The sequence below is a fragment of the Cyprinus carpio genome, chromosome B2 (genome assembly GCF_018340385.1).
Source record: "Cyprinus carpio isolate SPL01 chromosome B2, ASM1834038v1, whole genome shotgun sequence".
In the NCBI taxonomy this organism is placed as follows: Eukaryota; Metazoa; Chordata; class Actinopteri; order Cypriniformes; family Cyprinidae; genus Cyprinus; species Cyprinus carpio.
In genome coordinates this window covers 14,246,186-14,270,386 of record NC_056598.1, presented here as the reverse complement: position 1 = coordinate 14,270,386, position 24,201 = coordinate 14,246,186, and the positions used below count along the sequence as shown (strand labels likewise).

The following is a 24,201-nucleotide window of genomic DNA, read 5'->3' as shown; positions in this document are numbered from 1 at the left end:
TGGAAAGCAAATCATCCAGTCTTTCAAGTCCTACTGCTGCTCAGCACCTTTCCAAGCTGTTTCGATCACTCCAAGTGAATCAGCACAACATGAATAAACTGTCCATCTTCACATTCGATTCTCGCACAAAAACCAGAAAAGACAATATGAGGCTGAATGGCAGCAGCATGGATCCATCGTCACGCTGTCAGGGCAGCTGTTCCACTTTTTGCACGCTTTGCCTTTTAAAGAGAGTTAACTGCCTGTGGTATTCCTCTCCATCCCTCCCTCCCTCCCTCGCTTTCAGAAACACTGTGTTTGTGTGTGTTCCTCTAGTTCTTTCTCTCTCTCTCTTCTCTGTGGAAGTCCCACTCGGCAAGAGATGTAATTGCTGCTGGCTGACTGATCCACCTCCTCGCTCTCAGTAGCCCAGCTGCAGGGCTTGATGGATATCCTCTGTTCCCCTGATAAGCACAAACACGCTCAAAAACAAGTTTTTTTTTTCTCTATGTGCCCAGCTCCCAGGCATGTTACAGACCCTCACCTCTAACTAGCTTCTGTTATGATAATTGTCACCAACATTAGGTTTAATCATACTTAAACTACATGTGTGAACTTAAAGCCAAGCCAGTGTATGCCATTAATAACCTTTTTCTACCAAATGTTGGTCTTTGCTCACATATACACATCAGTATACTTATTCTCAATCAAAAGATAGAGAACCCTTTACAATAAGCTTCAATTTGTTACCATCAGGTATCATGAACTAACAATGAACAACATTTTTACAGCATTTATTAATCTAGGTGAATAGTAATATAGTTATATAATAGGAATAATACATTAATTCATACAGCTTGAAGTGATACAATTTATTAATATACACTACTATTTTAAGATATTAAGAGTAAGATATTTTAAGATATTTTAACACTTTTAGATATGTAAGATATTTAACGTTATTAAAATGTAGTTTATTCCAATGATGGCAAAGCTTAATTTTAATTATGACAGTTTTCAGTGTCACACGATCCTTCAGAAATCATTCTAATATACAGATTTGCTCCGCAAGAAACATTTTTTATTATTATCAATGTTGAAAACAACTGCTTAATATTTTTGTGGAAACTACAGACCACTTTTTGATGTAAGGTCCAAAGAACAGCATTTGTTTGTTTTTTTAACATTGTAAAATAATTACAATTTAATGTGTACTTTTTGAATAAAAGTGAAGTTACCAAATGTTCGAAGAGTAAAGTGTGCACAAAAATTTACATGACTTTTACAACATTTATTAAGGTAGGTTATTGTTAATTGTTGGTTCAAGATACCAAATGCATTAGCTAACTGAATCTTATTGCAACGTGTTACCAAAATAAATTACTAAGCACTCACTGCCAAACAACAATAAAAAACAAAGCTCTACACCCTTCTAAATACATCTTTGACCGTTCACTTATGTTTTTGGTATGTGCTGGTTAGCATTCGCTATAAAAACAATTGATCAGTAAGTCATGTGTTAACTCTGAATGACCCCTGACAACATAATTACTAGCCCATGACTGACAACATGCATGTTAAGTCACCTTTCAGATGTCAACACACTGACAGCTATCTAGTTTAACCAATAATGACACTGCATGAGACACAATGTAAAATAGCTATTTTATACAAAGACATCAAAAGAAAATGCACTGTATGGTATGTCTGTTTTCTGAGTCATGATGACTAACTCCTGTCATTAACGTGAGTCAAAAAACCCTTGGCAAAGATAATAAGATTTCTTTTAATATACTAACACTTTAGGCTGCATTGAATGTGACTCCAGATGTTTTCTCTCTGAAGGCCTTTCATGAAGTGTGACAGACACTAAGGTCACTGAATTGATCGTAAAGATAGTAAACCTGGACAAAACTAAGAAATAATTTTATCATGCCACTACAACAAACAATTCTTAATATCAGTGAGAATTTCTCATGCTCCTAGAATAATGCATAATAATATCATGCTTGGGTTTATGAGTAAAGACAGAAAAGAAGAGCAGGCTGTTGTGAAGATAAACAGTATATTAAAATGAAGATGCCTGAAGTCATTATACATAATTCTGAAGGAATGATAAATTATTCAAACTTCAAGTCTCCCACAAACAGTTCTTTGGAAAGAAATGGTGTTTATTTGTTTTTATGATGTCACAGTCTATGTGACTTTACCATCAACTCTGCTGATTTATTGCCAGGGGGCATTATGCATTGTTTTCAGAATATATAATTTGGATTCACATCAGAATTTTAAATTTGTATGCGCTAGTGTTTCAATGTCAGACTTGTGTGTAAATGTCTGCTCTCAAACTGTCAATATTTTCTTTCAACTTTCAATGTCTAAATCTATTTAAAAGTCTGTAATTTAGGTTTTCCAAAAAAATTTAAATTTACTGAAAATGTACTTACTCTCAGGCCATCCGTGATTTAGATGATTTTCCTCATCAGATTAGATTTAAAGAAATGTAGCATTTCATCACTTGCACTTAAATCAAATGTATTACTTGTGGATTATTGTGATGTTTTTATCAGCTATTTGGACTTTCATTCTGATGGCACCCATTCACTACACTACACTTCATGAGCCAGTGCAAATTATGCAATGCTAAATTTCAGAAGAAGAAATCTACATCTTGGATGACCTGAGGGTGAGTACATTTTCAGCAAATTTTCATTTTGGGTAAACTGTTCCTTTAATGTCTTTTTAACAAGATATCCAGGACTCCTACATTTGCACAGATGTCCACTGCTGACAATCACTTAAAAACTGGTTAATCATATAATAATTAAACACCCATACAGTTTTAACTGCATGTTTACTGTTAAAATGATAAAAACTCTCTGCAGTCTGTCGGGAGATGTACATAATTTAAATATGAACAACATGTCTAAAGGCCCTGAACAGTCATTATTCTAAACCTACTCAGACATACAAATTTCAACTGAACTTGCTCGAGATACTCATAGCTAAGGCCACATTTCATGATGACTAATGGCAAACCTTGCACATCCATCATGATGTATTATGGAATGGGGCACATTTCAGATAATTTTGGTGAAACAATCAAACAATTGCCTCTACAAGGAAACTCAGCATCCTTTCCTGCCAAAAATCTTACAAAACTGCAACGATGAACACTACTTTGTAAAGTCCCTGCAGCTTGGTCTGGAAGAGATGGTTAATTGGAACATATCTGTCTGACGTTCAGTATTTTACTTCATTTCTTTATGATGTTTTTATATTACGATTGTAATTTGCCATTGCCAAGAGGGCTCTAATGTAGTTTTGCAAACTAATGGAGTTTCTGGATCCAGTCCAGCGCCATTCAGCGAGACAGCAAAATAAGTCTGTTACCACAAAAGGATGTTAACATTACAGCACCCAGGGGGCAAACACACTCAAAGTGTATTGCCTTTAAATTGATCATTTGATATAAACCTTTTACTTTACAGCCTTTATCAGTGCCATCTCTGCTCGTTATTGCTGAGAAATTAATTTATACATTAAGTAAAAATTAGATGCATTAGTGCATTCATGCAAACTGCACTTGCAGTGGTGAAAAGATGATAGTAGTACTAACAAAAGCATTTATGTCTCTCCAGTCTACACACTGACACTGGAAATTTATTCAAGTAAGAAAAGGCTTACATAATATATGTTTGCTCTGTTTTTTAATGATGTGCCCCATAAGCTATATTTGCTCACTCATTTATTAACAGTGTGCTCGGTGATGGTGTATTCAAGTGTACAGTCACAAACAATGAAAATGAATATCAGTGGATTTGTTTAACCTTTCTTCCCCAGGTTCCTTACATTCACAGTTTATTTTCTTTGAATACTACAAGTTACTATGTACTGAGGTCATTTGTATCAACTACAGATATCTACAATGAAAATCTCTTAGGCTTAAGTAATAAAGTTTAGAGTCAAAACAAAAGGATAGTAGATCCTCCATTCTGTTTCAACTCCAAACAGGCCAACTCTCTAAAGAGCTCATTTTAAGACATACCCTCATTATAAAAAAGATTCATGGGCAACATATGAATAAATGTGAAAAAAATGGACCACGATGAAGCATGAGAAGAGAAAGTATCATTACTAAAGGTTATTTAATCTAATGCTTTATTAGAAAAAAAAGCAAATGTTTACATTGACAATAAACCTTTGTTTTACTAATTTCTAACGCTGTTCAGTTAAATGTATATTTGGGTTGTTAATTTAACATGTTTATCTACTACAATTCATTAAAAAAAAGTGATAAAATATAAATTATGCCCCTTGAGCTCAGCATAAATTTAATTGATTCTTTTCTAACATCAAAACATTTGTAATTTCTACATGCAGCCTGGCCCCAGCTGTTGTTTAAGTAAGTAAAGGCCTTAAAAACATGAAAAAGATAGTCGGGAGAGCAGACAGTGTTTAAACACATCTGAGACACCATTTCAAAAAAATAATGTCAGTAATGTATTTCTCACAGGAAATGCTTTTATCTGTCTGGATTCCACAGTAGAACACATGGTGAAAACCATGAACTAACACTTATGAGTAACTGAAACATCATGCACTGCCTTTTTTGAGTATCAAGGTGGGAGAGTTATAAAAGCAAAATCCTCTCTTAGAACATCTCAGAGCTAATAGTTGATCACTGCGCAAACTCACCGTGCATCCCACACAAGCTGATCAATGCAGCATGTAATCATCTGCCTTTGTCCACCTGGTTAGGAAACAGGGAATATGTCAAGAGCCTGAGATAAAAATAAAACATGCTGCATTTCTGCCTTTCAATTTGACTATCTATATAAATGTATTTGACGTACTTTTGACAAAGTGTGGGGTTGCAATTTAAAAGAAATGTTTTGCACTATACTTTAAAACCAAATCTATTTCTGTGATGGCAAAGCTGAATTTTCAGCATGATTACTCCAGTCTTCAGTGTCACGTGATTCTTCAGAAAATCTTTCTAATATGCTGATTTGCTGCTCAAGACAATGTTGAAAACAGTTGTGTGGCATTATACTTTTGTGGAGATACAACTCTTTCAGAATTCTTTCATAAATAGAAATTTAAAAAGAACAGCAATGATATGGAAAAAGTAAATACGCTAACATTGTTACAAAAATTGCCACTTTTGATCAATTTAATACTGAAACAAGTATTTATTTCTTTAAAAAAAAAAAACCTTAAAGGGGTCATATGATGCAATTTCAATTTTTCCTTTCTCTTTGGAGTGTTACAAGCTGTTGGTGCATAAAGAAGATCTGTAAAGTTGCAAAGACTAAAGTCTCAAATCCAAAGAGATATTCTTTATGAAAGTTAAGACTTGTCCAAACCCCCCGAAACGGCTCATTCTAACACGCCCCCACATATCTACGTCTATGTGGGAAGATTTGCATAACGCTGCCCAGATGTTCACAAAAAGAAAGAAGGCGTACCTTTTATTCTTGCTGTAGTATTGTTGTTGCCGCCGTTATGTCGTATAGACGCTGTGTGTTTCAATGTAAAAGCAAAACTACTTTGTTTGGCCTTCCAAAAGAGGATGATATCCGCTTCGTCATGCCTGGAACTGATCCATGCTGGTCGCTGAGGAAGTACATCAACTTTGCATTGTGGCTTGCAGGATTGGCTTTCACCGTGGGCGAAGCAGAGTCCAGCCCGGGGTCATCACATGTGGTTGCCGCAAGCACAACGGACGCTCCTTCGTAGAATCTGCCAGCCGCATCGTTCTCAAGGCCGCCAGCCTTTGCTCACTCAAGTTGGCCCCCACTCATTCTAGACTGCGGTGTGTCAAGCTGTTTTGGTTGAGAAAGTGAAACTACTTTGTTTGGCCTTAAAAGAGGACGAGACTAGAAATCATGTTTATATCACATTTATAATGGGTTTTATGTTCATGTCTCGTCACGCCAGCCGGACAGGACATCACAATATGTTAAGGGGCGTAACATTTCTGTCACACGCTTGAGGTGTGTGACCAAATAATGTTCTTTTTAGCAGCATCATATGACCCCTTTAATTTCTTTTCGATTGAAGAAAGACACAAATATCTGGGATGACATGAGGTGGGGGAGTAAATTATTAGGAAATGTTCATTCTGGAAGTGAACTGAACCTTTAAAATGTTGCTCCATTCTATTTCACTCTGTCTAGGTATTTTTGAATGCAAAAACACATCCTGCGATCTAGGCCACAGCTGCTCAATGGGAAGTCCATGTAGTCACAACTTCACCTGAGTTGGCATAGCATATTCATTAGCTATTCTCCGTTTGCAAGATCTCACAATGAATGTCTATCAACATCAATTTAGGATCAGCCATATGGCTTAGCTATAGACCTGGTAGTATTTAAGCATTTTACAGAAGCTGTAGACTGTAAAAACATCATCACTTTGTCAGTGGGCGAAATAGACTTCTCATGAGTTTTGTCTACGAACAAATACAACCCGATCTGCGCCATAACATTTCCATACTCCATAATTCATTAACTAAACAAACTTTTTGTCATCCTTCCCAATATTTCCTGGACCCACCACCCACACCCACCCACACATATAACAACAGAGAAATAATGAAGAGCTTCTGATGGAAAGAGCTTATTGCTTGAGGTGGTTGTTCCAGCAGGTCAGGCAACAGCTCAGGCCTCCTGTGAGTGTGCCAATGTGATTAATGAGCTAATGACAATTTAAGTGGGTTGGGGCTCTGGAGAGAAACACCAGAAAGACGCCACTTCTGTGAGGGGACAGACAGAGGCAGAGAAAGGGGACAAGGTATCCCTCTATTTCCCTACAGCATTATATTGACCAAAATAACACATCAATCCCTGTTAAGGAGAGTCCGAATTTCCTCTGGCACAGACATCAGCAATTCACAACAACTGCAGCCGCAAGTCACCTGTGCAAAACACAACTTAGTGAAATCACCTTCCTTACAAAAAACAAAAATACTGTCTGCACTGAAAAATAAGTGCTAAACTAAATAAATAAATAAAGATACACTGCTGTTCAAAAGGTTGGGATTGTAAGATTTTGGAAAGAAGTCACCAAGGCTGCATTTATTGGTCAAAAATAAAATTAAAATAAAAACATTAATATTGTGAAATATTATTATTATTTTAAATAAATGTTTTCTATTGAAATATTTATACAAATATAAAAAGCCATTACTCCAGTCTTCAGTGTCACATTACAGTTTAGAAATCATTATTAAAAGCTGATTTTGGTGCTTTTGTCTGTGTGTTGTTGTCTCTGTGTACTGCAAGCTTATGTCCCTAAAACAAATTCCTTGTATGCGCAAGCATAATGGCAATAAAGCTCTTTCTGATTCTCATTCTGATTCTGAAAAATGTGAAACTACTGATTATGTCAACAGGGCACTACTCTAAACAGTGACAAACGACTAAGCATCTCTGAACACACATCCACACGAGTGCTAATGGCTACTCAGTTGTGGAGATATAGATCTTTCTGTCATGGAGCATCCAGATAACTCAGCTGAAAATGGAAGGACACCTCGCGGCATGTGCCATGTGACCTTTGGCATGACCTCATTCCCTCTGTGCTCTGTTGGAACGCCCTTCATGGAGGGCAAGTGTCTGTTCAGCCAGCCATGCACAGCTGTCAACTATATGACCCTGACCAGGATGCTGCATTAACCCCAGGTATGAGATATTCCCGTGGGATAATTATAAAAGACTGCACGAATGAACTGTATGTGCATTAATTATTTACATCGCTGTGGAGAATGCCCTCAGACCACAGTTTAAAATCCATATGTATTATATAAAAGCAGTTTTTACTGCCACCAGCTGGATAAAAAACTGCTAAAAACCACTGCATAATCTATACTCCATCATATAAGGGATGGGGAAATAATGACCTATGCAGTGACAGGCCTATATATCAATCAGGCTAATTAAACGGCTGATATTTTGCATTCTTACTGTATTCTTTACTCTTTCAGCTTGGCCAAATGACACAAGTGGTTATGAAATATTTGTGTGTGTATGTGTGTGTGTGTGTGTATATATATATATATATATATATATATATATATATATATATATATATATATATATATATATATATATATACATACATACATACATAAACAGTATTGTTAGGAGATATTGTGACAATTTAAAATAATTGGTAATATATCATTCCTGTGATGCTTCAGAAATATATATCAGACAGGCCTATACATCAGTCAGGCTAATTAATCGGCTGATAATTTATGCAGAATATATATTTTTTTTCTATTTGACATTCCAAAACTGCTTTATTTTTGGAACAGTTTTGTCATTGAGTCACATTCTCAAAGAAAAGAGTTTCAACCTCACCTGAGTGACTTTCTCTGTCACATTATGAGTCCGGTCTATCAGTTTGCAGGGGGCGATGATGTCAATCTCACCCGGTGGAACAGCGATTAAGGGGTCTGGCTTTATATCTATTAAGGTGTGTGATATTCGGGGGCCCTGAGCTGAGGTCCGGAGCCGAATGAGATCTGGATCGGAAGTAGCATTCTGCAAGCTGGCTTTGCAGTGCATGGCACCTAGAAGAAAATAAAACAAAGATCTAATTAATATCATCATCAATTACTTTGTCTTGAATTATCACACGTCTCTCTGGAATACTTCATTCTGATTGGTCAGCTGCAACTGTTCAGTGGTCATATTTTTTGCAAAGTGACCATTCAACTGTTTACTGGACTGTCATCCATGTTGGTGCTATTCTCTAACACTCTTTTTTTGCAACACAAGTTAGAACCTAGTTTGCCAGCTGGTTGTGTCATTACCTGTGCTACTGGGTCTGACAGGCAGCTTCCTGTCCCAGTTGAAGTCACTGGTGGAGGGTGAGGGCCGCATGCCACACAGGCTCTCGCAGGAGCGGCTGTGTGCCATGCTGCAGCTGGACGGAGATGCCTCTGAAGTGAGGTTGTGCAGACGAGGGGAGGAATGAGAGAAGCCCTGAGGCAGGGGAGGGGACGCTTCTGATGGCCTTGGCTCACTTTCAGGCTCATTCTGTGCTTTATCTTCCCAAAAAAACAGCTGAGATCCTCCCAGTGCAGAGCGCTCAGGCAGGGAGAGCAGTTTGTCCAGGGCCACTGACTCATGGCCCATATGGGGCATCGGCTGCATGTAACCTCTTTCAGAATCTTCATTCACAGACTGTTTACTGCCACTCAGGGAGCGCAGCAAAGGCAGGGACAGCCTGAGATGCTGTCTTTTTGCTGAGGAAATACCAAAGAGTAAGGAAGTTAAGTATTTGTCAGATTATTGCTACATAATGTTATTCAAACACAGTGATGGTAGCTCATGAATTGGAGTCCCACAAAAGTCATAACTATACTGCAGCCTTTTCATTGACAGTCATTTAAAAATAGGTGTGTAATTTGGCAACATAAAATGTTTAACAAGCAGCATATAAATATTCTATTATAGATGCTTTTATAGATGTGTTGCTAGTGAATGATTGACTCTAAAAGCATAAAAATTATTATGACAACATTTATGTTATTTTTACAACTTATTCACACTAATCAGTTCTTTAAACCAAGTCTACCAAGAAATACTACCATTTAGTTAAAAAGCATTCAACAATGCCATTACGCAAGAGTGTGTAACAGGAAACAATGGTGTTCACAGGACAAGTAACCAACCCATTGTTTACATAAATTATGCAGCTTTTCTGTCATTCTGAATTATGAAACACAGCAATAAACAGACAACAATAAACAAAACGACAGATAAAGAAATAAAAATGATGTAGTAAGTCTTACTAAAATTGTTGTTGTTCTAATTAAAATATTCAAAATGCATCTTCATAAGGTTTATAATTTATATTTATATTAGTGCTGTCAAAAAATTAATTGTGATTTATCATTTGACAGCACTAATATTTATAAATGCCTGTTATAACTTTTGTGTTATACTGTTTTGTAAAAACAATGAAAAACTGGAAAACTTGAAAAACTTGGTTATAATACATGTAAGCAATAAGCATACATGATATCACTGATCATACAAAAATTAATAATGATCAGTTTTTAACGAATTTAAACATAAAAGCCTAGGAGTTACAAACTACTTCTACTAAAGTAGACCAATTAATTGTACAATACAAAATATATACAAATATCTTTACAAACATGAGGAACTAACAGCAGAACTAAAATACAAATTCAATATAATGTACTTTAATTAATCAAATCTGTCAGTCCCATCTGAGTACCTTTAGAGAGCCATGGGATGGTGTGTTTGTGGTTGATCTCTCTGCCTGGTGAGCTATCGAGGGGTCTGTCCTGCTGATCTGCCAGCTCAAAATTCAGGATGAACATGATGACTAAGCCATCCTCATTCTTAATTGGAACCACATCCACAAAGCACGGCAAACACACACCTGCGAAAAAGGGAGAAATCTAAACTTTTCCAATAATGGTACATTTCTGTCACCACTAGAGGGCAGCCAACAACAAAAGATCCCCGTTCCACTGCAAACACATAGTTGATGCAGACAGGATTTAAGTATTTAAGTGGATTTATTATTATTCACAACCTGTCCACCTCAAATGCTATTACAATCAATGAGCACGGCAAAGGTCTGTGTTAAGGTCTGCGATAACCAGACTGGCAGATGTCCTGAGCCCCGACTGTTCACTGTGGCAACTGATAGCCGTCCCACATTGGCACTGTGGTTCCTGCTCTCTCACAATGCCAAACCAATCAGCCCCTCTCTGTGCCAGTCTGATGGGCCAGTATTGATGGCCAGGAGTGCTTCACAGTGAGATGAACTCAAGGGCAGACAGGACAACAATGGAATCGGGAACATGATGCCATCTCTCAGGGATTATAGAGTGAAACACACTCCTCTATTCCTCTGTAAATCATTTCATTCATACCAGCAGCATCTGCTTCTGTAAAACAAAGTCACGAAGAGCATAACCATCTGCTGCTTAACACCGGCATCTTCTACGTCATAATCTTCAGAGGGTATAAGGTATCAGACCAATACAGGTGAGCAGAAATGCTGATGTGTTATTATTATACATGTTAATTTCTCCATAAAGGCATTTTATATCAAAATATTTTCAAGAAATAGCACTGCTAGTGAAAATCAAAAGGGTGTGACTTGACCACTGACCATATAATTTGTAAAACCAAGCCTTTTAAGAGATGACCCCACACATTCCCAAGAGAATCTCACTCCCTTATTTGCAAATGTAAGGGTATGTCTGTTTATATCCATAAAAAAGGCAAGCTTTCATTTGCAAACCTTACAAACTAAATCGGATTTTGACTTTTTCAGTACCAAGGACAGAGGCGGCTATTAGGACGAGGGAGGTTAATGCCACCAGAGAAAATTGTATTGTTTTCATAAGAACATAAGCACCATAGAAAACTGAAATTAATAATGGGATTTAGTAGCTCTAAAGCCTGACACACCCCCTCGTCTTTCTCTTCCTCCTCTCCACCACATCCTCTTGTTAGGTTTAGATGCACTGTATAAATTTCATCCTGTGGTTTTAGATAGATATTCCAGAAAACCAACCACTGCAATGAGAAAACAACAAGGTATTTTTCCTGGAAGTGGTGGTTATAGTATAAAAATACTAATTTATCAGTATAAATCCTTTTTGTGATCTTGATTTATTACTTTCTAAATTGCAGATTAGCAAGCAGATTAGAGTCCTGATGTACACTATGTTGGGGATTTTTAGTGTTTTTCATTCCTAAATTTTAGAAATTCACAGAATTGATTTAGATACGGTAAAATCAGCACACTAAAACCCAGAAAAAGAGTTGTTTGATTCTTTCTGAGGAATCCAATGAATGAACTCACTGAATCTGTCAGAATGACTACTAAAAACAACACATGACTCACTCTGTGAAATGAAATTCCACGTCAATTAATCATTACTGCTCCTGAATCAAAATATGACTCACTGTTACATGTATATAGCCTGGGTGCCAGCCCGAACCTCGCCCACAACATTTTTTGGACGGGAAGTTCGGTCTGGACTCGATCCATTGAGGAGTAATTATGCACGGCTCCCAGAAGGCCGAGCCAATCAAATAGCCAGGGCGGGCTTTAATCGATGATGGACAGGCTATCTGCGGTTACGTAACCACCCACGTCATCAAAGAGCGCTTGGGTTGAATTGGTTTTCACCAACGATGACTGCAGCTGGAGAAGTAAGATGTTTAGATTCCGCTATCACGTCTGTAATAAAATAAATCGACAGCGCATTAATTTTAAAAGACGAACAAAGAACCGCAATCAAGGGATTTGGCGATGGGAAAGATGTGTTTGCCGTCCTTCCAACGGGATTCGGCAGAAGTTTAATTTATCAGCTGGCTCTGATGGTCGCTAAGAAGATAGGACGCAATGAAAACCCTGTTGTCATTGTGGTTTCTCCTTTGGTCGCACTCATGGAGGACCAAGAAGCAACCGAAATGGGCATCACGGCGATGCAACTCGGCGTGCACAGCGAGGTGGACATAACCAGCGGTCGTTGTCAGCTCTGAATCCTGGCTGCTGAACAAGAAGTGGAGGGACATGCTAGGCTCCGATGTTTTTCAAGACAACGTAATGGGTATCGTCGTGGATGAAGTTCATCTCATTTACAAATGGTAAGATTTAATCTGACTGTCTGACCTAGAAAATAACTCATAACATAGTGACATGAAGCAAATGTTGTAAAAAATATATTGTACCTAACTTAGAAGAAACCAAGAGGACTTTAGACCACTGGGCAACAGTCCAGTTCTTCTTCTCCTTAGCCCAAGTAAGACGCCTCTGACATTGTCTGTGGTTCAGGAGTGGCTTAACAAGAGGAACACGACAACTGTAGCGAAATTCCTTGACACGTCTGCGTGTGGTGGCTCTTGATGCCTTGACCCCAGCCTCAGTCCATTCCTCGTGAAGTTCACTCAAATTCTTGAATCAATTTTGCTTGTCAATCCTCATAAGGCTGTGGTTCTCTCGGTTGGTTGTGCATCTTTTTCTATCATACTTTTTCCTTCCACTCAACTTTCTGTTAACATGCTTGGATACAGCACTCTGTGAACAGCCAGCTTCTTTGGCAATGAATGTTTGTGGCTTACCCTCCTTGTGAAGGGTGTCAATGATAGTCTTCTGGACAACTGTCAGATCAGCAGTCTTCCCCATGAATGTGTAGCCTAGTGAACCAAACTGAGAGACCATTTTGAAGGCTCAGGAAACCTTTGCAGGTGTTTTGAGTTGATCAGCTGATTGTCATGTCACCATATTCTAATTTGTTTTATTCTAAATGTGAGCCAAAATCGTCACAATTAAAAGAACCAAAGACTTAAACAACTTCAGTCTATGTGCATTGAATTGATTTAATACAAGAGTTTCACAATTTGAGTTGAATTACTGAAATAACTTTTCCACGACATTCTAATTTAGTGAGATGCACCTGTATGCCTTGTTTTCTGTTCTCTCCGTTGTGACCTAGTTTTCCTGAGTTGCCTGATTATGTCATTAAGTTCACCTGTTGTCTGTTAATCATCTCATTAGTTCCCTTTGTTTGGTTCATGCTTATAAGTCCTCAGTTATCCCTTAGTCTTTGTCCGTTCTCTGTCTATGTTAAGTTGGTTTACGTGCCTGTTCTCCTGGATTTATCTGATTAAAAGACTTTTAGTTTATCTTCTTCGTCCTCATGCAGTTTGTATCACCAACACAAGACAGAAGAACGGACCGACTACAGTTTTTTTTTTTTTTTTTTTTTTGGCATTTTGTTACCTTTTTTCCCACTCTTCTGTCACCATGGACATTCCTGCTGTGGCCCTGCTTTGCCTGGAGTAAGGTGACCATCCAGCGGATGGTCCCAGGGACAATTTCACCACATTTGTGGAGTGGGTGCTGGAGAATAAAGGACTGTATTTCTCCGTCTGCCCCACTGATGAGGACATCTCCAGCCCCACTCCCAAACCAGAGACCAGCCAGCCATCATCCCGATGCACGGAGGTATCGCCTGAGCCCACCGCAGACAGAGGGACTGGTTTGGGGAGGTAATACCCAGTGCTCATGTGTCTCGTCTCCTGTGTCTCCGCTGGTACCGTCCAGCCCTGAATCTCCTGTGTCTCTGCTGTTTCCGCCCAAACCTGAATCTCTTGCATCTCTCCTGGTTCGGCCCAGCTCCTGTTCTCCTGTGTTCCATCCCAGCCTCCCTCTCCCGCCTCCTCTTGTAAAACCAGCCAGTTCCTCAGTCCTATCTCCGCTGGTGCCTGTCAGTCCCTCAGATCACCCTCAGTCAGTGTCATCTGGGCGCTTTGATCCGCCTCGGAATTTCCAGTCTCCAACTCTGCCTAGGCGTGATGATCTCCTGTCTCCGCTCTACAGTCTCCGAGTCCTGGACTTCATCCTGGTCCTTTGACCCATCGGCTCCGCCTTGGCTCCTAGCTCCCTCGTCTCCACCGTGGCCTGTCATCACACTGGCTCCACCCACCTCCCTCGTCCCTCCGGCCATGCCTTGGTCAGTCATTGACCATCCGCCGCCTCGGGACTCCACTCCTCCGGCTTCAGCACATCACTCCATCCCTCTGGCTCTGTCTGGCTTCTCCTTCACTCCGGCTCCACCTTTGTCCTCAGTCACTCCGGCTCTGCTGCGGTCTCCCGGATCCCTGCCTCCACATCCTCTGTGTCACCCTGGCTCTCCGTCTTCTCTTCCCATCTTCTTGGCTCCATCTGGGTCTCCACCTCCAGTGACTCAGTCTCCATCATTCGCCCCCAGGGTGTCATCAAGGACTTCTCCACCATGGCTCCTCCCTCCTTTGACTCTGCCCTGGGGCTTCATCCTGGCTGGTCTCTGGACCAACATCTGGCTCCTCCTGCTCCTGGCTTCCCCTTGGCTCCTCCCACCCCCACTCTGACTCTTTTAGACTATTTTTGTTTCTGCCTTTCTCCTGCTCCACACCCTCCTCCTTTCCTTTCAGTGAACAATTATTAAAATATTTTTTTTTCTTTGGGTGAAGAACATTCTGATAACCACTATCACGAACAATTTGTGCAGTGAAGAAGTTCCATATGGTTGAACATCTATTCACTGAACCATTGATGCCATTACAGCCAAAAAACTTTATTTTTAAGAGTATACCTTAACAATTATGTTAAATAAAACTGATAAATAAGACAACTCAAAATAATTGTATAATTATATAATTTTTTTTCATTATTTCATTTTAAAATTTCTCAAGATCTCAAAGTTGGGTTCTAGCGTTAGTCACTTTCTAGTATTTGTTTCTGAAAGCACTATTAAATCAGCCAAAATAAACAAAATCTAACTGCAAAATTCTACAGAATGAATTTAAATATGGTACAATAAATACTACACTCTTATTTGCAGCAGAAAGCACTATCAAATTAGCTAGAATACTTAATAAATAGTGGCTGAGCGACGTACGTAACTATGTGAATGAGTTGCATACAAATTCTCCAGAAATTTGCAGAACTCTATAATTTAAGATTTACTGCTCGCATGGTGTTTATTCTTGAGAATACCTGCTGCAATAACAAAGAAAGCAAGATGTAGCAGACAGCACTGTATCACCAGTATGTGAGCTTGTGCCTGCTATCCTCTCGATTTACTCGTAGGATTTGAATATCATAAAACAAATAGCATGCAAATTTAGATAATAGCTTAAGGTTTGAGCTGAACTGCTGGCGTATTTGTGACTCCTCTTAGGAAAACACCCTACAAGCCTGCCAGGGTTCATGTTACACTGTCAGCCCTGAAAATACCTTGAAATTTGGGCAGTGAAACATTGAACCTGTGGCATGTCAAAAACACACCATAGTCAATAAGTCAGTGGACAAACAAAAGGTTTAATTACAATGTTCTTTTAGGAGCAAAATAAAAAATATAATAACTAAACATTGCAAACAAATTAGCAGATGATCTATTAACATTAAAGATAAAATGTATTTGAAAATTTTCTGTCACTTGTAAAGTATTCATCAAGTTTGACTCTAACTTTGATCCTATGGTGATACCATCTGCAATACCAGGTTAACAACATACAAACTAATAAATCCATACGACCTATCAGCATTTGAAAAGTAAGTAACTCCAAACTCTGATGAACGCTGAGGAGGGCCTTCTGACTAGACTCTCCTATGAGAGTTCAGGGATGAAGAACGGACATTTAAATAATTAACTCCCAGAGATGGTTTCAGTCATTACTCTGTCTAATTATAGCTGAGAAGGCCATTACCAGAATATGAAGACTGATGAGCAGGGTCATCCTCTGTCTTATCTGTTGATCAGAGGTCTTCCATTGGATCTTTCCTTGTTACGTTCATAATTGGGTCATGTTTTAGAATTTTTGATTATTCAGTGACTGCTTATAATTTCTGTATTATTATTAAAAAAATACTTCTTAAAAAGTCATTCATACTTATAAGATAGTCCAGAGAAGATGGGCGAAAAATACTGGAAATACTTTGTACACCTCTTAAAGTGACAGCTGTTGTATTTAAACTGTTCATGTTGCAATATTTAGATTCTTTATTTTACCTTTTTAAAGGAACACTTCGCCCACAAATGAAAATTTGCTGAAAATGTACTCACCCTCATGTCCTCCAAAGACTAAACAGATTTGGAGAAATTTTGCATTACATCACTTGCTCACCTATGGATCCTTTGCAGTGAATGGGTGCCGTTAGAATGAGAGTCCAAAGAGCTGATAAAAACATCATAATCACAATCCACACGACTCCAGTGCATTAATATTTTGTGAAGCAAAATCTGTTTTAACTTTTAACTAGGCTTTTTAACTTTAAACATTCTCTTCTGGACAAAATACGAGTGCCTAATCCATAATAATGCTTCCTCTGATGCAAAAAGTCCATCCCGTTGTCCGCTCATATCAAAATCCACTGACATTTTGTTTATAAGTGTTTTGGTCTGTGGTCACTTGTAGATGGTGCTTGATTTGTGCATATTTCTCTTCTGATTCAGCAAGATGACTTGTTACTGGAAATAGCAATATTATGGACTCATATTTTAACTGTTTGAAGTTATAAACTCTGTTTCATAAAAACACAACTTTTCTTTTTACAACACACTACACTACAACTGGAATTTTAATTAATGGAGTGGGTTACTTGTCATGTTTTTATCAGTTGTTTGGCACCCATTCACTGCAGATGATCCATTTGTGAGCAAGCAATGTATGCTAAATTTCTCTAGATCTGTGCACATGAAGAAACACCCTCAGGCCATCCAATATGTACAGAGGGTGAGTTTAAGTGTATTATCAGCATGTTTTCATTTTTGGTTGAACTATTCCTTTAATGAAAATAAATAGGGTTCATAGACTGTCAAGCTCCAAAAAGGACAAAAATCATCAAGAAAAGTATTTCAGAATTTTCTGAAGTCATACAATAGATTATGTGAGGAACAGGTTTTATTGTGGGAAAGAGCAGCTTGGTTAATCCACTATAAATAACTACTGTTGCATGAAGACAAGCAACAAATGACAGAATTTTCAGTTAAAGAATAATACCCTTATTTTCATCAAATATAAAGCTCAAACTAATGAGGCTCTGTTTTATCTCATTAAGGTAAAGAAAAAAAATGTAGCAAGTTTTGAAATGGGGAGTTCCTATTAAAAGTCATCCCCAGATCATTTACTGCAAGAGCATAATCTGCCTCGGGGGTCATTATAAAGTGATCATCTGCTATGCTTTATACAATTCACAATCATTTAGATAAACCTCAGAGGGCCAACAGGCTTTAAAGAGGGTTGGACATTCAGTAATTGGAATTGCTCTTTTGTTGGAGGATTACTGGTGCAACCACCATTAGTTCCGTGCTTTGCTTTCAAAGTCCTTCCCAAGGACTCTCTTAAAAGGCGAGGATCTTTGCCTTTACAGGAAAATGGGCATTGGTGCACTGGGTAATATAATGAGAAGGTACTATTTCTTTAAGTTCATAAAACAAAATTATTTATGCTGATTATACTAGTTTTCTAATCAGAAATAGATTTTTGTACATCCCTAGAAGGATTTGAATACCCCCCACGGCCTTCCTCTGTATTGCAGAATTTTGCTGAAGCATCATTATCCTTCAAAGTTCCCTCAGAGGAGCTTTTTGTGTGTCCTTCCAGCAGGTAATTTGTGCAGAAACGTCCAGTAGTCCTCTCCAGACTGCAGGACGTTATTACTGACCATGACACCTTCATTACCTCACATTATTTTTCAGTAATAAATGACCCTCTGGACTATAGCCATCTACACATTTATTATAGGACATCTTAGTTGTATTTATGGTTTAGAGTATCTAAAAAATCTCGGTGCGAAGTCCTGCTACTGATTAATTCTCTAACATTTTTAGGGTTCTTATGGGATTGATACACAAGAAAGCACATCTCATCCCATATCATTTACACTGAATGTTGTTGAATGATGAAGGCTGTTCTGTTTTTTCTTTGTGTATTATTTGCATGAAACATTTTTTGGAGTATTTAATTGAGGTCGATTAGAAATTAAATTTACGATTGTATTTGGATGAGTGACAATACATCCCACTGACAAATAGGAGAAGCCCATAAACACACTGGCAAATAAAACATGATTTCATCAGTAATCATATGTATTTATTTGTAAACTGTGCTACTGACACACATTTTTGTACATTTGCATAGACATTGAACGTACATTTTCATAAAATGTGAATATTTTATGTATGCACAACTTTAGAGACGTACAAATGTTTACAAATCTACAAATTTCAGTCCACTGAAGATTTCATTTGTGGAAATAATAGATTGATTTCATTGTGTTTAAATCTATGAAGTTAATTAAATATGCCTTAGCATGCCATTACATTTAACATTTATCTGTTTGAACATTATAACAATTTCATTCTGGTCTGTGCAATTTCTATTGCCGCATTCAACGCTTTTAGACGGACTTTGTCATTTTACACTGGATGCACTTCATACAAGTCAAAATTTTTAAATTTGAAATGAAAAATCTGCCAACATTTAATCATTACTTAATCATTTGATTTTGAGTTTATTTGCTTTTGCTACAAAGTAATTGACATATGCACCCTAAAAAAAATCAATTCATTCTATTACTGGATTGTATACGTCCGTAAGCCTCAGCACAATCCAAAAAAAAATAAAAACACTGACTGAAAAATAGCTATTACAATAAAGCTCTGGTAACTCGTTCTGTACTGGAAATGTACAAGGATTTCACATAATGCATTTTACACCTCCTTCATAAAACATGCTTAAACTTTCAAACATGGCATCTGAACACCAACAATAGCTTATATTTATATTGCTATTGTATTCTGATACACATACTGAACATGCCGTCCAATGACAATCCTGATGGACATAAGGTGATGGATTTGACTTGTAGGTTACAATGACACAATACCCACAGACCACATAAGTCAATACATAACCACAATTGTACACATGTATATCCTAAACTTTATTGTTACCAATGACATACTGTATTGAAATGTAGACGACAGCGTAAGGAAGTCAGAAAACTGAGAGGTCTCATATTTCGGAATGACTAAATGTAGCCTGAGCACACCTGAGAAATTTAGGGTGGTTAGGTTACAAAGGGTCACACTGAGAAGTATTCCTAACATCCAGATCAGTGGAAAAATACCCTGTGCTCGGACATGATGCCTAAACTCTAGGATGGATTATGTGTATGTTTATCGGCTCTGTTAACATGTTAGCATATTTTTCCCTTTAAAATAGTCATACAGGAGCATTTCTGGTTTCTCATGGACGTTGATAATTTGCTGACTTGTTAGTAACGTAGACTATGCATTGTCCTCTGTCCTGAGCACCACTAGAGGACAAAATGTTATGACAGCCTTATGCAGCTATTTGGATTACTAACATATAGCACTGGGAATTGATCTGGATAGTGAGAAATTGTCCTTTGCAATTATGTCTTCTATGACTATTGTTCCTATTCTCAAACTCTCAGCTGTCCTGGAAATCAATACATCATCCAGAAATGCTATCTTTAAATAAGAGAGGACAGAAATAGAAATAATTAGAATAGCCCTTGTACTGTAATCCTCATCTTTCAGTTGAGTATCCATAATAAAGGATGGCATGGGTAAGAGAGATGGCCACAAGAGAGGCTAAACTCAAGATCAATCATCAGGGGACACATCAAATATCACAGAAGGATTGAGCAGAAAAGAAAATACATAGTGTTTAGGGAGTAAGTATTAGTGGGTTCAAAGAAATATAATGATTGCAAGGTTGCAAGTCACTGACAACCATTTATCAAATGAATGCAAGTGCATGAAATTGCTTGTGGTCATGTTATGCTTCTAGGGCAGCTTTTTTTAAGTGTCACTGTAATGACACCAACAAAAATGAATGTTTAAATATACATATATAAGAAACTACCCCAGAAACTTACCATCTTTCCTATATAGGGAGATCTCCACTTTCCTTTCTTCAGAGCCCAATAAGGCTTTGGCCATCTGGGACACCGCTGGTCGTCCAGTATGCGGTCCATACAGAAAACTGCAGGTACACGGCTTCTGCATGACCTCTGCACGTGTGTAGCCGCACATGCCGCAAAAGCCATCATTGCAGAAGATAATGGCGCAGTTTTCAACTCGAGCATTGGCGATAATGAATTTGCGATCTGTTGAGGTAAAGCAAAAGATGCAAGACCTTCATAAATCACATTCATGTAGAACCCAAAAAAACAAGCTGCCATTGTGAATGAAGGCATGTCTTTTTTACCTCAGTTAAAAGAAAGATAAACTTACAGTAATATGCAATTAAGTTAAATAAATTGTTAAAATTAAAGTGTGTTGTACCTCAGTTAAAAGAAAGATAAACTTACAGTAATATGCAATAAAATCAAAGTATTAAAATTAAAGTATGTTGTACCTCAGTTAAAAGAAAGACAAACTTACAGTTATATGCAATACAATTAAATAAATTGTTACAATTAAAATTAAGTAATTATTAAAGCCACAGTTGTTAAGACACTTTTCACAGAAAGAAAAACTCACATACTTCACACATTAAAATTTTTAAAGAAAATTTCAGATGGCACTTAGAGGGTTTTGCATCTTAACTCTTCATATATATATATATATATATATATATATATATATATATATATATATATATATATATATATATATATATAATAAACACACACACACAAATAATGTACTTCTCTTATATTGATGCTATGAATTTTATAGTTACTACTAATGGACAGTTTCTCCCAGTTATCACACATTCAAATGATCCAAAAACATTTAATAATAATAATAATAATAATAATAATAATAATAATAATAATAATAATAATAATAATAATAATCATTATCATCATAAAGGTCTAAAAAACGAATACCGATAATAAAAATATTAAAATTGTGAAAAATAATCATCATAAACATCTTAACAACATATCAGTGTTCATTTAACGAAACAAGCAAGCAAACAAAAGTCATTTACTTACTTTGACCCTCGAATTTCCGAATGATGGTGTCCAGGAAGGTATTCTGAGGCGCAACGTGTCCTCGTCGAACAGGCATTATGTCCTACTTTAGTGGGGCAAAAAGTTCTGCAAGTTCCGCCTCAGCTTGTGTTTATTTTCAATAAGAGAGATGTATTGACTGCGCCGCCAGGACTCACACATGCACACAAGCTTTACATTCACACCTCATCGACGTAAAAGCAACACGAGCGCGAGCCACTTTAAAGTCTTACAGTAATTACGCCTCGAATCTGACAGTGCGCGCATCCTCGCGCTCAGTAAATCATCTGTCTGTCCAATTACCTCACGTCACCTGCTTCCTTTTTTTGCAAATGTATGCAAATCAACTTTCTGTCCCAGTGCACTCAATCACTTGCTCCTACACGCTGTGAAACAGCCCCTCTCTGTGTTTGGGAGCGCTTAAAAATAAGATTGAGTAGTATTGTATAGATTGTATAGAGGATGGTTGGGGAGGGGAAGGAGTCATGGGTGTGGAGGACCGCATGATTCACTCACTCATCCTGATGTTACCTCTCAGAGTACCACTCTTCATCGAGCACAAATCCGATTTAGAGTGGTAAGTTAGATCAGGTCGAGAGCAACCTATAATATATAGGTAGAAGAAAAGCTAAAAAAAAATGGTAAAACTAGTACTATATTTGGATAACATGGATAGAGTAACCTCCAGATGATTTCCATGTATTTGCAAATCAACTTTCTTTCTTTAAACTTTCAACATGTATGTATAAATTAAATATAAAGATGTTAAAATATAAGTTGATTCTTTGTTTGGATCCATTGTTTTCTACCAGGGTTCCAAGAAGGTACTGCATATTTCTTAAGTTATTTTAAATGTACAAATGTATACACTGTATGTGGATACTGAAAAATTTGAAGCAGTGGCTCTTAACTCCAGTCCTGGACACTTGATTCTGATCATCAACTTCATAAACTGAGCTGTGTGTGTCAAATAAGACAAACATTAAAAATGTGCATAGTGGTGTGCATAGAGTTATTGTCAACATCAAATTTCCCATCTTGCTGATTGCTTAAAGTACATTGATTATATTGTGACCACAATATTAGTATCGCTACTAACAAACCAACCGCAGAGTATAGCCTACTTTTTTTTCTTTTCGTCATTAAGACTCTGTGTACCTTTGTGATTTGTACATATGTTCGCCATCAGTTGTCAGAAGATGAAAGCGATATCTTTGTCATAGCATCCTTTCAGAGTATGGGGGATTTCCCATTACTGTGTCTGCTATATTCAATGTACTGAACAGCCTATGGCATTGTTCTCTATGAAGTTAAACATTAGTTTCACCATTAACCAGTTAACGCGTTGATCATCGATTGAACCTTGTAAAGTGGCTTTAATGTTAAACTATTTTCAACATCTTGTTTCATTTATGAATGATGCGTTTTTAACGCTTTTAATGTGTTTTTTAACAGCCCCTTTCTGCCACCTCCTGGCATAATAATGTAACTGCACTGACTGACAGCCTGTGTAAAATGAGCGCAGGAACCAGTCCTCAAACTGCTGATGTCAATAACACTGTTGGAAAGCCTCTTGTCCAGTCAGATTCGAGAAACTTACTATTAAACATATATTAATATACCAATGAGCTTAATACACACACACACACACACACACACACACAGACATACACATGTGTGTGTGTGTGTGTGTGTAGATAAATAGACAGATAGATAAAATAAATGAATAAATGGTGATAATATCGCATATTGCGATAGCCACTCAAAATCACCACAAGGGAAATTTCTTCACCATGTCATTGACAGCCCTAGTTACCAAGAAAATATAGCATTTTCATACTAGATTTAGGTTGGGTTGTCTGACAGTGTGGGTGGGGGTCCCTGGTTTACAATCAACCAATCATAAAGAAAGAAAAAAATAAAGAAAGAAAGAACTTTGAATCATTTCCACTTTTTCATTCACACACTACTAAATATTGTAGAAACTTCATTTTCTGTAAAGTTGCTTTGCAACGATTTGTATCGTAAAAAGCGATATACAAATAAATTTGAATTGAATTGAACTTTTAGATTAGAAAATTTTGAGCTCAGTTCAAACACATCCAAAGCTCTTATCGGAATCTTATCACAGTGCAGTTAAAGTTGTCTGATTAAGTGCAATGTACAGCTTATAATACTCTATACAGGACAGTGACATACTGAACTTCACAATATTTTTAGTATGAATTAAAGCATCTCCAGTTTATATTTTGTTCAACTTTTTAGATAAAATACAAGTGTATTTCTCAAAACAATGTCTATTATATTATTATTTTTAATAATATTTTTTTTTCTTTACCTTAAGTAGGTTCTGTAGTTTTTATTCCATGCTTCAGTTGGAAACTTCTGCAAGAGCCCAAATGCAGTCGGTTAAAAATCTGTATAGGCTGCCACCTGCTGGACTGTTGACAGACAATCACATATGGTCAAAAAAAAAAAAAAAAAAAAAAAAAAAAAAACCACAGAGGGCAACCTAAGTAGTAATTTTTAAAAATAAATAAATAACAATAATAAACACTTTTTTTTCAATTTTTTAATGAAAACATTATGTAGACAGTCAGTTGCAAACACCATGATACTTCAAAAATGCTCCTGTTTTCTCCGTATTTAACTATTTGTGAGAATTTATTT

At 37.3% G+C, this 24,201-nt stretch overlaps 1 protein-coding gene across 2 annotated transcripts in view; it reads right to left on the bottom strand.

Moving 5' to 3' along the window:
• kcnh2a (potassium voltage-gated channel, subfamily H (eag-related), member 2a) overlaps positions 1-21,997 on the bottom strand; it is a 45,117-nt gene extending 23,120 nt beyond the window's left edge. The window contains exons 1-5 of one of the 2 annotated variants that reach the window (XM_042718211.1): positions 21,514-21,997; positions 20,446-20,676; positions 10,240-10,407; positions 8,804-9,238; positions 8,349-8,560 (exon numbers count right to left, since the gene is read on the bottom strand). In XM_042718211.1, coding sequence (XP_042574145.1) covers positions 8,349-8,560; positions 8,804-9,238; positions 10,240-10,407; positions 20,446-20,676; positions 21,514-21,589 — 1,122 coding nt within the window. In that variant the 5' untranslated portion in view covers positions 21,590-21,997. The remainder of the gene's footprint in view (positions 1-8,348; positions 8,561-8,803; positions 9,239-10,239; positions 10,408-20,445; positions 20,677-21,513) is intronic. The other variant, XM_042718212.1, reaches the window with a different exon arrangement.
• Positions 21,998-24,201: the final 2,204 nt, after the last annotated feature.